Below are 12699 nucleotides of genomic sequence, written 5' to 3'. Positions count from 1 at the left end.
CCGGATCGAGCGGTCCGGGTTCGAACCCTGGCCGGGAACATTGTGTTGTGTTCTTGGGCAAGACACTTTACTCTCACAGTGGCTCTCTTCACCCAGCTGTATAAATGGGTAGCGGCGATATTACCGACTTCTGGGGGTAACCCTACAATGGACTAGCATCGCATCTAGGGGGGGGGGGGGGGGAGGAAGTAGAAATACTCCTTGTCGATTCATACTACAGAAACCGGGATGAGCTCCGGCCTGATGGGCCACTTGACTCGTATGCAGACTTGTGCCTCCTTGTGCTCTTGGTAGACAGAGGCACAGTCCGGTAACTGTGCTCGGCAACTTTTAAGCAACGTTTGGCGTTTGGAGTAACTTTTCGCGGTTCTAGCGATCTAGGGCAAGTTTTGCCTTACTGAGCAACTTTTGAGTTAAATATAGACCTGTTTAGAGCACAGATCAAGTGCGAGAAAGTCAAGTTCATAGAAAACTTCAATTTATCCGAATTTCTGAATGTTTATCAACCTTTTGAAGTTTGATCACATAACCCGAAATGAGCTATGTGTTTTGTACCCGTCAACGCCCATATTTGAGAGCAAGTCTTTTCAAGCTATTTTTCTTGACCGATGTTAGAAATTATTGTGAAGAACGAAATCTAAAGCTTTTAGTAAACGTTTATATAAAAATATATAACTGGCAACTTTCCAGCGTTTTACGAGCTCGACCGGGTCACGCCTTAGGCCACCATCGCATACACAAGGATCTGCCAAAGTGCTGCTTGTGGGAAAAGGATTCAACTGGCGTCCGGCAAGGGTTCGATTATTCTTGTGGAACACTTCTGGAACTTCGCTGGTCACAGTGGTTGTTTACATTTACCCAAAACATCTGGAAATTTCGGATGGAATGCTAATGGAAAGATTAGTTTTGTCTCCCCGAACGGAAATTTTCACGGGAAAACGGGATTTCTTGAAAGGTAGACCAAAATTCCCGAACGAAAATTCCGAATGGAAAATGTGCGTTCCATTTGTTAGTTTTTACTAGTTCCGGGCCTTTTGGCTTGAATCGTCTTTGATCCTATCTTCCGGGAAAAAGTCGTGGAAATTGAACGAGCGCATTCCCGTAGAAATTTCCATTCGGGATTGACGCGTCCCATTTACTACAACTGTAGCCTGCGAGCGGGCTTACGTTGGAGTTCAAGCGCGCGGCGTAGCCGCGAGGGCGTAATCGAGAGACGAGATTCTTGGCGCCTCTTCACCAGACTCCTTCCCGCCGGATCGCTTTGCTCTTCGCCGCTCGCGCGTGACTCAAAGGTTAGCCTGCTCGCAGACTACAACAACTGTCGACCAATAGGTTTTTCCGAGTAAATGGTAAACAACCAGTTTGCGCAAATCCCTTCTACAAAAGGGAAAAACCTATTGGGACACAGGTTATAATGCTGGTATACAATGGGTCTCTTAACTGCGTGCATTTTCAACTTATAAATATCAAGGTTTTATCAGAAAGGAGTAATCTAATCCACTTAGGGATAGGTACACTGCAGTAAGCACACCTACGAGTCTAGTTATTAACAGCGCTCTCGTAAAGTCTTTGTTCGTTCTTAACTAGCTGTCGGGAAGCGAATGACACTGAAAAGTTCTCATTGAATTCTGGTCTTCAATGGGAATATTGGACTTCAGTTGACATTATGCATGTCAAGGTGGGAAATTCAAGCACCTTGGGTTTTCGGAACTAATCTAAACAGATCCTCAAAAAGATCCTCCGAAAGGTGCCAGTTTCGTCATGTGTGCACAGTAAGGTACAAAGACTCAAGGAAGGGGATTGTTTTAACACGGCAAATGATATAAGAAACAAAGGGCAGAAAAGGAAAAACACATTACTCGGTGTCAGTCCTTTTAATACTATTTTCCCTTCACGCATTGTATGCAAACTAATAAAATAAAACTAATTACAAAAGCCATAAATAAACAACTAAAAAGAAAGTAATCAACAAACAACATCTACGACTTAGTCCTTGCCCGAGTGGGTGTAACGAGATATAGCGCAGTGATTTTATGGAATGCAGCTTTCTCGTGTTCTTAACCGACTGATGCAAGTTCAATATTTTAAACCAACCAAGCTCCTAGTATTACCACAAAAACTAAACCTCGCACAGTTTGGTTACTGTTAGCCTCCTTTGCAGACGTTATGGCTTGTCACACAATCTTTCCTCCCCACTTGCAGCTTGGGGGTGGGTGGAAGGGGGCAGATTGCGTGAATACAACCATATAACAACCATACAGAAACAAAGGCTTAGTTTTGGCTGAAATTGTACATGCATGTTATCATATCCTGTTAACCCACTTACTCTTCTGTTACTGCATGGATCTTACATTTATTTGACTTCACAAGGATATTTCACATTGACCAAATGCAAAGAGAACAATTCAGAAATTCTCTTTTGCCTATTGAGCCACTTGTAGTTGACCATAGTTCGGTTCCAAGTCACTTGTCAGTTTTCTGTCGCATCTAGTCTGTCCAGGATGATGTTTTTAGATACATTTCTTGCTGCCATTTTGATGCACTCTTTAGCTACCATGCCACTTTCTAAAGGTCAAAACTAACTTTCAAAACTACTAACATTCTAAGAACTTTACAAGGGGCAATTTATGGTTTTCCTTCTTTGTCATGATCTTATCAGTTGCTCTTCATGTTGATGCAAATCTCACTTCACTGTTTACTGCTTTTCTATGAACACACAACATCCACTGGCGTTACGTCTTGTTGTTAGCGGGTTATTATCATAAGTTATCGTTACACACGTTCTGGTGTCTCTGTACACTGTATTCTGCTGTCCTCACTATTGTCTGTGTGTACATTATGCTGTCCTGTGCACTTGCGTTTTTGCTTGGTAAGGCTTCGTTCTGATTTGTCACTATGCAGTTCACATCCTTGGTTGCTATTGATCACTTCAGGCTAGTATTTCAACGTTTTGTCATTGTCATAACAACAGTCTGTCTGTATCAGGTGTAGAGGAAATCCTGCTTTTGGCATCAACTTTACACCCTGATGAAGTTCAATTTGGCTATTGTTGCTGCTGCTTTTGTTGCTGTTGCTGCTGTTGCTGAAGGAGCCACTCTCAATTAAAGGGCAATGGCTTCCATTTATGCCTCCCTCCCTCCATTCCCGTCTGGTGTCTTTTCCTATAAGTTCCGTTTTTTCACTGCTATCTTGACTGTCCTTGTTCATTGTAAGATTGTCATGTTTTCACTTCTGTTCTGTTCTCAGTCAAAGTCCTTGTTGGAGGCGAAATATTTTTTGTGATTTTTTTTAAATGTCATATCCTGACAAACTGAATGTTCCAGTCCAAGAACACAAATATAAGGAGTACTCGCTCAACTCCTGTTTAGAATCCATGGCTTATCTTCCTTTGGAACAGACCACACTTCTACACCTTGGGGAAGACAGCTGTTCATGGTTTTGATTGCTGATCTGGTTTCTGTCCTTGTACATATTGTAAGTGTCAAGTTTGTTCATCTAATAGGTAGCCTCTGTTCCTCATAATGTATCCTTGTTTGTTTTGCTAACCGTGCAACACTTTGTAACACTGGTACTGTTGAAACTTTGACTCAAGGATTTGTCCACCTCATCATAATTTCTCTTTCCAAAGGTAGCCTGCTGTTTCCATAGCACTGGACAGCACAGATGTCTTTTTGTCATAATCTGTTCTGTTTTAACTGTCTGTCTAAGTACTTCTTGCAGTCCAAGTCTTGCACAATCCACATGGCATGCATAATTGGAACAAGAAGCACGAAGTTCCAATGGGATAAGCAGCTATCAACCAAAGAGAAACTTCTATTTCATCATCATCATCCACATCATCAGCATCAGTTGTTGCTTTCAACTTTGAAGCTGGTGGGCATTGTGAGACTGCACCAACACACAGCTCAAATGAAAGATTTTAAAGTATACAAGTCAAGTTAACAAGATATTCAATCTATTACTTACTCTCTACTAGGTTTAAGTTAGTAAACTACTGTCAGTTTGCTTTATTTGTTAGTAATGTTATTACAGATACATGTTCCGACATGTAATGCTCAGACAAAAGCAGGAAACAGTGTTAGTTTTGCATTGTGTTATAAGTTGCAACTGTGCAGTCTTAATATCCCCATTTAAATCGAAGAACCTTCTGTCCAAGCCAAGGTGATTTTACTAGACCTCTACTACTGACCTGTAGAACTGCGCAAAGATGTCTATGCAGCAAAAAGACTTGTCACACAGGCAAGAATAACTTAAGTGTCATCTTAAGGCAACACATCATCCAAGTTTCTGTTGTTCTAGCTATTTCTGTTCGTTGTCTGTCTGATGAATGATTGTGCCCCCCAAAAATAAACAACAAAAAGGGCTCCCTGGGGACACCTACATTGTAGCTGTGGGTTATCAACCACAGAGAGTTTTCTTTCTTCTTCTTCCTCCTCTTCCTTTGGAGTTGAGTCGCTCAAAAGCCTACCTCTATCAGCACAAGCTGAGAGTTGACTTTACGTAATGGTTATGTAGTGCGATGTGCAGGTATTAAGGCCCACTTACAGGTAATTTGTATCCTAATTTTGTTTTTTGGTTGTTGTTGTGAAGCAACAGCTGCAATTATTGTCCTATTTCGTGGGACCTCACTAGTCAGAGTTTCTATGAAACATGATTAAGGGTGGAAATTGCAACAAAAATTGTTCAAAAATCACCTCTGAAAATGGGCCTTTAGTAATCTGGTTAATGATAGTTAACATAATGTGTTATTATAGATTGCAACCTGTATATTTTGAATGTTACTCATGGTTACTGCTCATTTGTGAACATGTTTTCTACAACAACAGCAAAAATTAACATTGGGTGATTGTCACAGCTTTTTGTGCATCGTCTATATGATTATGTCATTTTCTGTAATTTTCTAAGCTTTTCTACTACAAGTTATTCTGGATTATTTGGTGCAAGTTAATAACCCTGAAGAGAGCTTGCTATTTTCATGCATCTTTCTGACTGCTTGGATTGGCAGTGTCAAATGCTGACCAGAACCATGCAAAATTTGAGTGCAAGGTCTGTTTGTTTACTGCTACTACTGCTACTACTACTTCCACAAATTTAATTCATATAATTGTTAGTATATGATATGAAATGAGTGTTGTGAATATGTGTGATCCCTTCCTCTGTCGTGTCTGTCACATCAAATACAAGTGGCATCTGGGTCAAAACAAGAAAATCTCCAAATTACCTGCAATGATCTGTGTAGAATGGTCAAAGTGAAATATCCCTTCTCAGTGATACCTCTTACAGACAAGGTGATGGTGCTCGTATGAAGAGTAAGATGTATGCTCACTCTCTCTTTGGATGTTACGATTTCAACACTAATAATAATATCTCTAGTAGTTGGCTATCAAAAAAAATAATAAAATAAACAAAAAAGACAGATTGTAACCTGCTTAATTCCTTTTGATTTAAGCCTTTTACCTCCTGACCCCAGTTGTTCAGAAGCTGGATACACTAACCACTGCACAAGTCACTATCAATTAGACAGTGCTGTTGGTTTAATGACACTTATTGAACAACTGGGACCATAAAAACAGAAAACCAAAAAGTCATTTGCCAGTAGATGTTCATCTACAAGATGTAAAGAAACGAAAACAAAACAGTTTTGACAGGAGGAACAAGGCTAAAAACAATTCACTAATTCAGAATTTTACTTGTGTTGGAAAACCACTGATTGTCTAGCAATATTGCTGTATTCTCATTTTGGAATTGTTTATAGACTTTTGATTCTTTTGTTTTATGTGGTTATGCCAACACTAAAAAATTACTCTCATTTTGTAAAAACAAACATTATCTTTCAAAGAAAAATCCTCTAAAGTTATTGTGATTGAAAATCATTTTCACTACGCAACACAAGTGGTACCAGGCTCAAGCAAAGGAGTCAACAGTGTCTCTGATTATTCCAAGAGCTTCATGGAGCTGTTCCTCTGTGATAACCAGGGGTGGTGTAAAACGGATGATATGATCATGGGTGGGCTTCGCTAACAGACCATTATCCCTAAGTTTCAAACACACCTTCCAAGCATCAAAATCTGAAATAAATAAGCACATAATTGATCCAGATTCAAATTTGGATTTAGTGTGTCAGAAGCAATGGACTAAGTTAGTTACATAAAAAATAGCTGAATTGCACAGCCTACAAATATTGTTCTCATTCTTCCAGAGCACTTTCATTTCTTTGATCAAAATTTTGAGAGTAAAACTGAATTATAATCTAATCACTGAACTGTGACCTCCATTTCCGCATCAAATACCAAGTACTGAGCCAATCCTTCAGAAATATATCAATCATTACAAGGTTTTTGCCATTAAAATAGCATCCATGAAATTTGCTGTGTTTTCACTCTTTGTGAGGGGAAAGACTGCAACCTATAAAATGTCTGAGAAACAAGATCTGAAAACAATGCAGCCTTAAACTACATTACAGGTTCTTCATGCAGATAAAAGTGTTCAGTGGAGATTATCCAGTTAATCAATGTGAATGAAAGAACAAACAAAATCTGTGTTCTCAGGATTTGTCTGGAACTATCTTGCAACAGAGTTAACCCTTCATGGGAGAATCTTTTCAAATGAAAATTAAAGATTAAGCTATCTAAAGAGGGTCATGATAATATTCCCTAGAAGTAAGCTCCATTGCAAGTTACTACTCGTCCAGTCCTTGGTATATATGACACTGCTCTAACCAATTAGCAAAAGTAATAAGTTTCTACTGGTCTGCCTTGGCCATCTTGACTGTATTAAGGCATGAAACAGACTAAGAGTAAGATCATTTGGGTCAGCCAAAAAGTGCATGCAGCCACAACATGTACTTTGAAAAATATACATTTCCAAAATGCAGTGATAAATGTTACACTCTCACCATCTGTGGGGTTAATCTCTATAGCATTCATAAGCCCTTTCCCACGAACAGTCTTGACAACAGCTGGGTTTAACTTGTTTAATTCAGGAATCATGATTTCTCCGAGTCTTGCAGAATGTTCTGCCAGCTTCTCTTCCTCTAGAACCTATAAGGACAAAACATCAGTTAAACAAGAAGATCTGTTAGATCTTATAACCGCGCTTTTAAAATTTAATTGTTTTCTTAGTACTACAGTCGCAACGCAGTGCATATTCCAAAGCAATCTTTGATGATTCATTGATTACTGTAGACATCACAGCACTTGATCAACATAAACTCTATTATCGCACCATCAGTCGTAGCCGTTGTGACATCTCCGATGACGTAATAGTCTTAATCTGGAAGTTTCTTCGGGATATGTATGGGCATGAAGATACGAACACTATTACAAACCGCTTTCTTTCTTTAAAGTCACGATTAAATTTAATTGTTTTTTTCCCTTGAGTTAAGGGTTAGCAAAGAAGTCACACGAGTCACATAATTGAAGAATTGCGTTATCTACGGCTATCTTTAGTACGGTGGTTATTTCCCTATCAATGACGTAATCTTTGCACGTTCTGACACGTTCTTTGCTTGGCTTCCAAACATTTAATTTTCTTTCCGATCTATGAACTCGCTGCGATGAAACAGTCAAAGGATTTACTTTATTTGCCTAAAACCGCAAGAAATACTCGCAAAATTACAAATAAATTAATGACCGTCGCTTCTGCCGAAATAAACTTGCAAAGTAAACACGATCTTATTTGTCACGTAGCGAAAGTGAAAGCTGCAACGTCAGCGCATTCCATGGCTGACGTAATACCTTTTTTCAGCGTATTTATTATTCCCTTTAAATCCAACGCTTTGATAAAGCGAAAAAAAAATATATTTTACCCACAAAAAAGAAAACAATATCCGTAAAATTGTTCGTGTGTTTATGTTTTAACAGCTTCTGGCGGAAAAACATCACACGTTGCGTGACTCAAAGCTTGGCAGAGCGGAGGTCTGCGTCTGGCCACCGACAAAAAAAATATAAAAAAAAATAATAAACCACGGGTAAACCTAGAACCGCGCTCGGCCCATGGCCGCGCGGTTAATAAATGTATAAAAATCATAATCTACTTACTAACCTTCACATTCAAAACCGTTTAAATGTAAAAAACAGCAAGCTAAGAAAGTTGATGACAGTCTTTTATTTCCACTTCCAAGGTGAACAGACCTCAGCCTCCAAACAGCCTAACATCAGGCACTCAGTCTACTGAAACTCCCAAGTACAAAATTAACGATCAGCTTTCAACCTAATTTTAATGTCTTACTTTCAATGCAGTGATAGCAACTCTACAACCCAGAGGATTTCCACCATATGTTGAGCCATGCTGAAAAGAAAAAAAAGGATGTTTTCACTCTACATACTTGCTGCATGATTATGTGAAATGGCATATATGCCTGAAACTAAGGTTAGGACAAAAACCAACCAAAAAATATTGCTCCGTTACCTGCCCTGGTTTGATAGTAAGCATAACAGCATCATCACCGAGAACTGCTGAAACCTAAAAGCAAAAGGAATTTTTAAAACTTAACTAGCTAGGGATACAGGTTCTCGCTATTTTCGCTCTCAATTAAACAAATCAAAACAGGGGAGAAGAAAGGTTGGTCTTTGCACAAATCAAATTAAAATTCTAAATAGTTTTCAGAATAGTCTAAATAGAAACCTAAATAATTTCATGTAACTTACTGGGTAAACACCACCAGACAGAGCTTTCCCAAGAATGACTAAATCAGGTCTGACATTCTCGTGGTCAACACACAAGCGCCTAAAATATAATGCAGAGGACGTTGCCTAACAAAGCTGTTAGTGAACAACTTACAAATGGACGGCTATTTCTTTACACATTCCTCAAGTTATAGGAACTTTATTATGAAATTATCCCTGCCCCTTGACCTGCTTGAAGAGATGACTGATAAAAACCTTTGACTGGTATATCAACTATGAGATCAAGAGGTTGACTGTTTGACCTCATACTTGCACTGTGTTCTTTAGCAAGACCCACAGAAACACTTTCCCTATAGACATAACTAGGCATCGCAAACTGTTGTAATACCGCCTATGAAAGAGCCCCTTAGGATGAGTTTTCAGTACTTCTACTGGCCTTGTATAACAAATACTTTGGCAAGTCAAAGGAAATTTACATTCATTTTCTTCAAACTCACCTTCCAGTTCTTCCAAGACCAGTTTGTACTTCATCAGCTATGAAAAGAACCTATCAAGCAAGTGACAAAGTTAAGTTTTGGTTCCTTGGCTATTTATGTTTTTAAACAGATTAAAGTTAAGCTTCTTATTATGAAGTGCCAAGTTTCCTAAACAGATGCTGCACTTAAGAAATGTTTAGGAATTTAATAAACTACAGGTTACTGATCACAACAAAGTTATGTCTGCACAGTACAGTAAGGGCTTACATTGCCAATTCTGACAATTACACAATTCGCTTATCAGGCTTTGAACAACCCGGCCCAAGAGCTCCGCTTTTAGGCATGGATAAATCTACATGTTATTTTCTTACTCATTTAACAATTTCAACTTGAGGAATATCCTAGGATAGCTTAAAATAGTGTGACTTGTTCCCTGCTCTACAAAACCAATTAAAATCAAAGCAAAGCACCTACATTGTATTTGGAACAGAGTTCCCTGACACCTCTGATGTATCCATCGTCAGGAATCATCACACCAGCTTCACCTTGAATTGGCTCGACCATGAATGCACATGTGTTTGGATCACTGATGGCTTTCTACAACAATAAAACAAAACGTGCATGAATAATCCAATGTTGATGGACCCAGGCAAGGCACTCTTTCAAAACACTAAGCTGGCTAAATTTCAGACATTTGACTACCCACATTGTACCATAGCTTGTTATCATATGCTTTTCTAACTTAATTATTTTCCTTGGGGTTTGACCAAGCAGGTCTTGGACAAGGTCAGTAGATTTGGACTGTTCTTTGGCCTATAGATCTTGCCAGTTCATGAGCCAGTTTCCAAAATATGAGCAGAGTTTGGGGCAAAAACTGCTTTACTTTGCTTTGAAGGTTGTACAAATAACTAGTTTGACTGTATAGACTGTAGAAATTTCTAAACAAACTGAATACCCATTGATCAACATTATAAGACTACAAGGTTGTCGCTTAACACCGGCTGCTGGCAAAATTTGCTGGCTGAGAAAAAGGTGATCGCCGGCTGGATACTGGTGGGTGATCACTTGGTAAAGGACAACAAATGGTATTTGGTTACGCACGTACAATCATTCCATATCTAAACCATATCGAACCATCTAAATGAAAAGTTAGGAATAAATTCCTAACTACCTTGAATATTGGCAGCACTATGACGAGTAAAGAAATTGAAATATAATCTTGTTTTGAGCACTTGTTTAGCGTGTTCTCCTTCAGTGTACTGCATCCAGCATTTTGTAAACATGAACCTTTGAAGCCATGCATTCAAGAGTTGGGAAAGATTGGGGACAAAAATTTTGTTCCAGGTCTTTTATGAAAAATGGTGACTGGCTCAATGGAAATCTTAGCCAGGAGACTATTTTCTTAGCTACAGCCCTGAGAGTAGTTAAACAAAAAGCTAAAAATAAATTTTGTTCCAGGAGGTCAAACTGTAATATTATTTTACTCTTTGATGCCACAGATATGCTATACTAAAGATACAAACTTAGTACCCAGTTCTAAATTATTTAAGTGAACCTGTTTTAGCTTCAAACTTGTACTTTGGTTTACTGATCTCCTATAACCATGCCACTTTGATAACCACTAAAAATTGTTAATACCAACACCACTGCCCCCCCCCCCCCCCAACCAAAAAAAAAAACCCTGCCACCTTTTAAAGCAGTATAAAATATAACAATGGGACATTCCATTTTTTATCCACACCCCCTCCTCTGGAAAGGCAGATTCACCCTAGTTTTTTGTTGTCGGAACCTTTCAAGTTTGCATCCAAGGGGTTCAAAATTTTGTCGGCTTCTTTGAAAAAAATATTCTGCCAGGTCCTGTGTCAGAGGTTGCCTTCCATAGGGGGTGTGCAGATAAAAATAGGAATGTCCCAATAGGCAAGCAAAAAAAGTCTGCCCAAACACAAGATTGAAGGATACAGGGGGGTAATTCCTGTTATTGTGGTTATAATTTCAGCGGGATTGTCTGTGAAGGAAAATGCACAGAGGGGAGTATTGCCCCATAACAGTCCCCACAGCCTGCACCCTACGCAAAACATTATCAAGGTCCAAGAGAAACTCAAAATTTAATCCCAGAAATTAACCATGATGTAAGGATACTTAGGGGAAGAGGTAACTTGTCTTTCCGGCGAATTAAAAAAAATATGGTTCCACAAGTTATTAAAAACACGTGGCGTCATTCCATTGTCTGGTGATCTTCAAAAACAAAATTATAAACTCACCTCCAACGCTGAAAGGTCATTGTAAGGAACAAGCTCAAACCCTGGCATAAAAGGACCATATTCACCGTAACAATCCGGGTCAGACGAAGATGAAACAGCTGCAAGAGTCCTTCCCCAAAAATTATTGTCAGCGAAGACAATTTTGGCCTTGTTGTCTGGAATGCCCTTGACTTGATATCCCCATTTTCGCGCCAGTTTGCATGCGGTTTCACCACCTTCGACTCCCGTGTTCATGGGCAAAAGTTTATCATAACCAAACAGCTTGGTTGCGAACTCTTCGAATTCGCCCAAAACGTCGTTGTAAAACGCTCGAGAAGTTAACGTCAAGATTTCTGCCTGTTCTTGGAGCGTTTTCACAATTCTGGGATGACAATGCCCTTGATTCACAGCCGAGTAAGCTGCGAGAAAATCGAAGTATCGTTTTCCAGTCACGTCCCAAACGAACACTCCTTTCCCTCTTGCCAAGGCTGCTGGCAATGGGTGATAGTTATGGGCTCCATAGGTATCTTCTCGCTTGAAAATGTCCTCGGGTGTTAGCTGGTAGGCGGCCGAAGCGCTTGGAGTGGAATACTTTCTCGTCGCACGAAAGAGGTTTCTGTTCAGAGAACGAGCGAGGAAGCGAAGCATTGTTGCGATAAATAACTAAATCAACGCACTAAAAAGCGATAAGAAAATCAATTCTTTCAAATTATAAGTCAATTTTAAAATTATTTTGATTGCATTTTGGTCAGAGACAGAAGGGCAACCTCCTCCCTAGCAAATCTCAGCGACCATTCAAAAAGAGGAAGAATGAGGTGACGGCGCACTTTATATAGATTCCTAGACTTACCATATTTGGAGTGAGCTAAAGACTAGAGCCAGTCTGTCCCTTCCCCTCATTAGTTCCCCAGCATCCCTGGGTCGGTTCCTAGTCTAAAGACAGTCCAAACTACTTTCGTCGTCATTCGAGAGAAACACGGAGGAAAGTTGAGGGTGAAGAAGGAGACAATGTATATGGGCTCAGCCTGAATTCCTTTTTATTTTTTGGCTAGCGGTTGGCATGCGCCAAATCACAAGGTTATGGGGTATGGAGACTTAGATGCAGGGGGTGGGGGGGATGGAGCTCCAAAAATGTATTAGGTGAATATATTTGTCTATATATTTATATATACATTTGAAAAATGTATGTTCAGCTGTTCAAAAATCATGTTGGGTTTTGCCTCATCAACCCAAATGAGTCAGGTAGCAGCTCTCGTAAGGTCTGACATGAATGACTTGATACCCTTTCAGAGGACAATAAAACAAACAACAGAAACAATCTCCCTAGCCTCAAAACAATATAACAGCTGCTACACC

The 12699-nt window shown here is 39.5% G+C and overlaps 1 protein-coding gene across 1 annotated transcript; it reads right to left on the bottom strand.

Annotated features, from left to right (window-relative positions):
• Nucleotides 1–1859: 1859 nt before the first annotated feature.
• Nucleotides 1860–12165, bottom strand: LOC110045596 (ornithine aminotransferase, mitochondrial-like). The gene is made up of 8 exons (XM_020751197.2): nt 11365–12165; nt 9578–9700; nt 9125–9174; nt 8649–8727; nt 8410–8463; nt 8230–8289; nt 6896–7040; nt 1860–6068 (listed from the first exon to the last, which is right to left on the bottom strand). Exons 1-8 carry the CDS (start codon nt 11989–11991, stop codon nt 5905–5907), a joined length of 1302 nt encoding a protein of 433 aa, XP_020606856.2. The 5' UTR covers nt 11992–12165; the 3' UTR covers nt 1860–5904.
• Between the last annotated feature and the right edge of the window lie 534 nt (nt 12166–12699).

Source organism: Orbicella faveolata, unplaced genomic scaffold, assembly GCF_042242905.1.
Source record: "Orbicella faveolata isolate gen_17 unplaced genomic scaffold, um_ofav_v1 contig_1, whole genome shotgun sequence".
Lineage (NCBI taxonomy): Eukaryota > Metazoa > Cnidaria > Anthozoa > Scleractinia > Merulinidae > Orbicella > Orbicella faveolata.
Note: the sequence above shows the minus strand (reverse complement) of the source record. Positions and strands in the feature narration are given on the sequence as shown.

Excerpts from the sequence above, each read along its gene's own strand:
- LOC110045596 (XM_020751197.2), bottom strand. The coding sequence starts at position 11,991 with ATGCTTCGCTTCCTCGCTCGTTCTCTGAACAGAAACCTCTTTCGTGCG. Across the intron at positions 8,290-8,409 it reads TTACTATCAAACCAGGGCAG|CATGGCTCAACATATGGTGG; the intron begins GTAACGGAGCAA and ends TTTTCTTTTCAG. Across the intron at positions 7,041-8,229 it reads TTGCTATCACTGCATTGAAA|GTTCTAGAGGAAGAGAAGCT; the intron begins GTAAGACATTAA and ends TTGTCCTTATAG.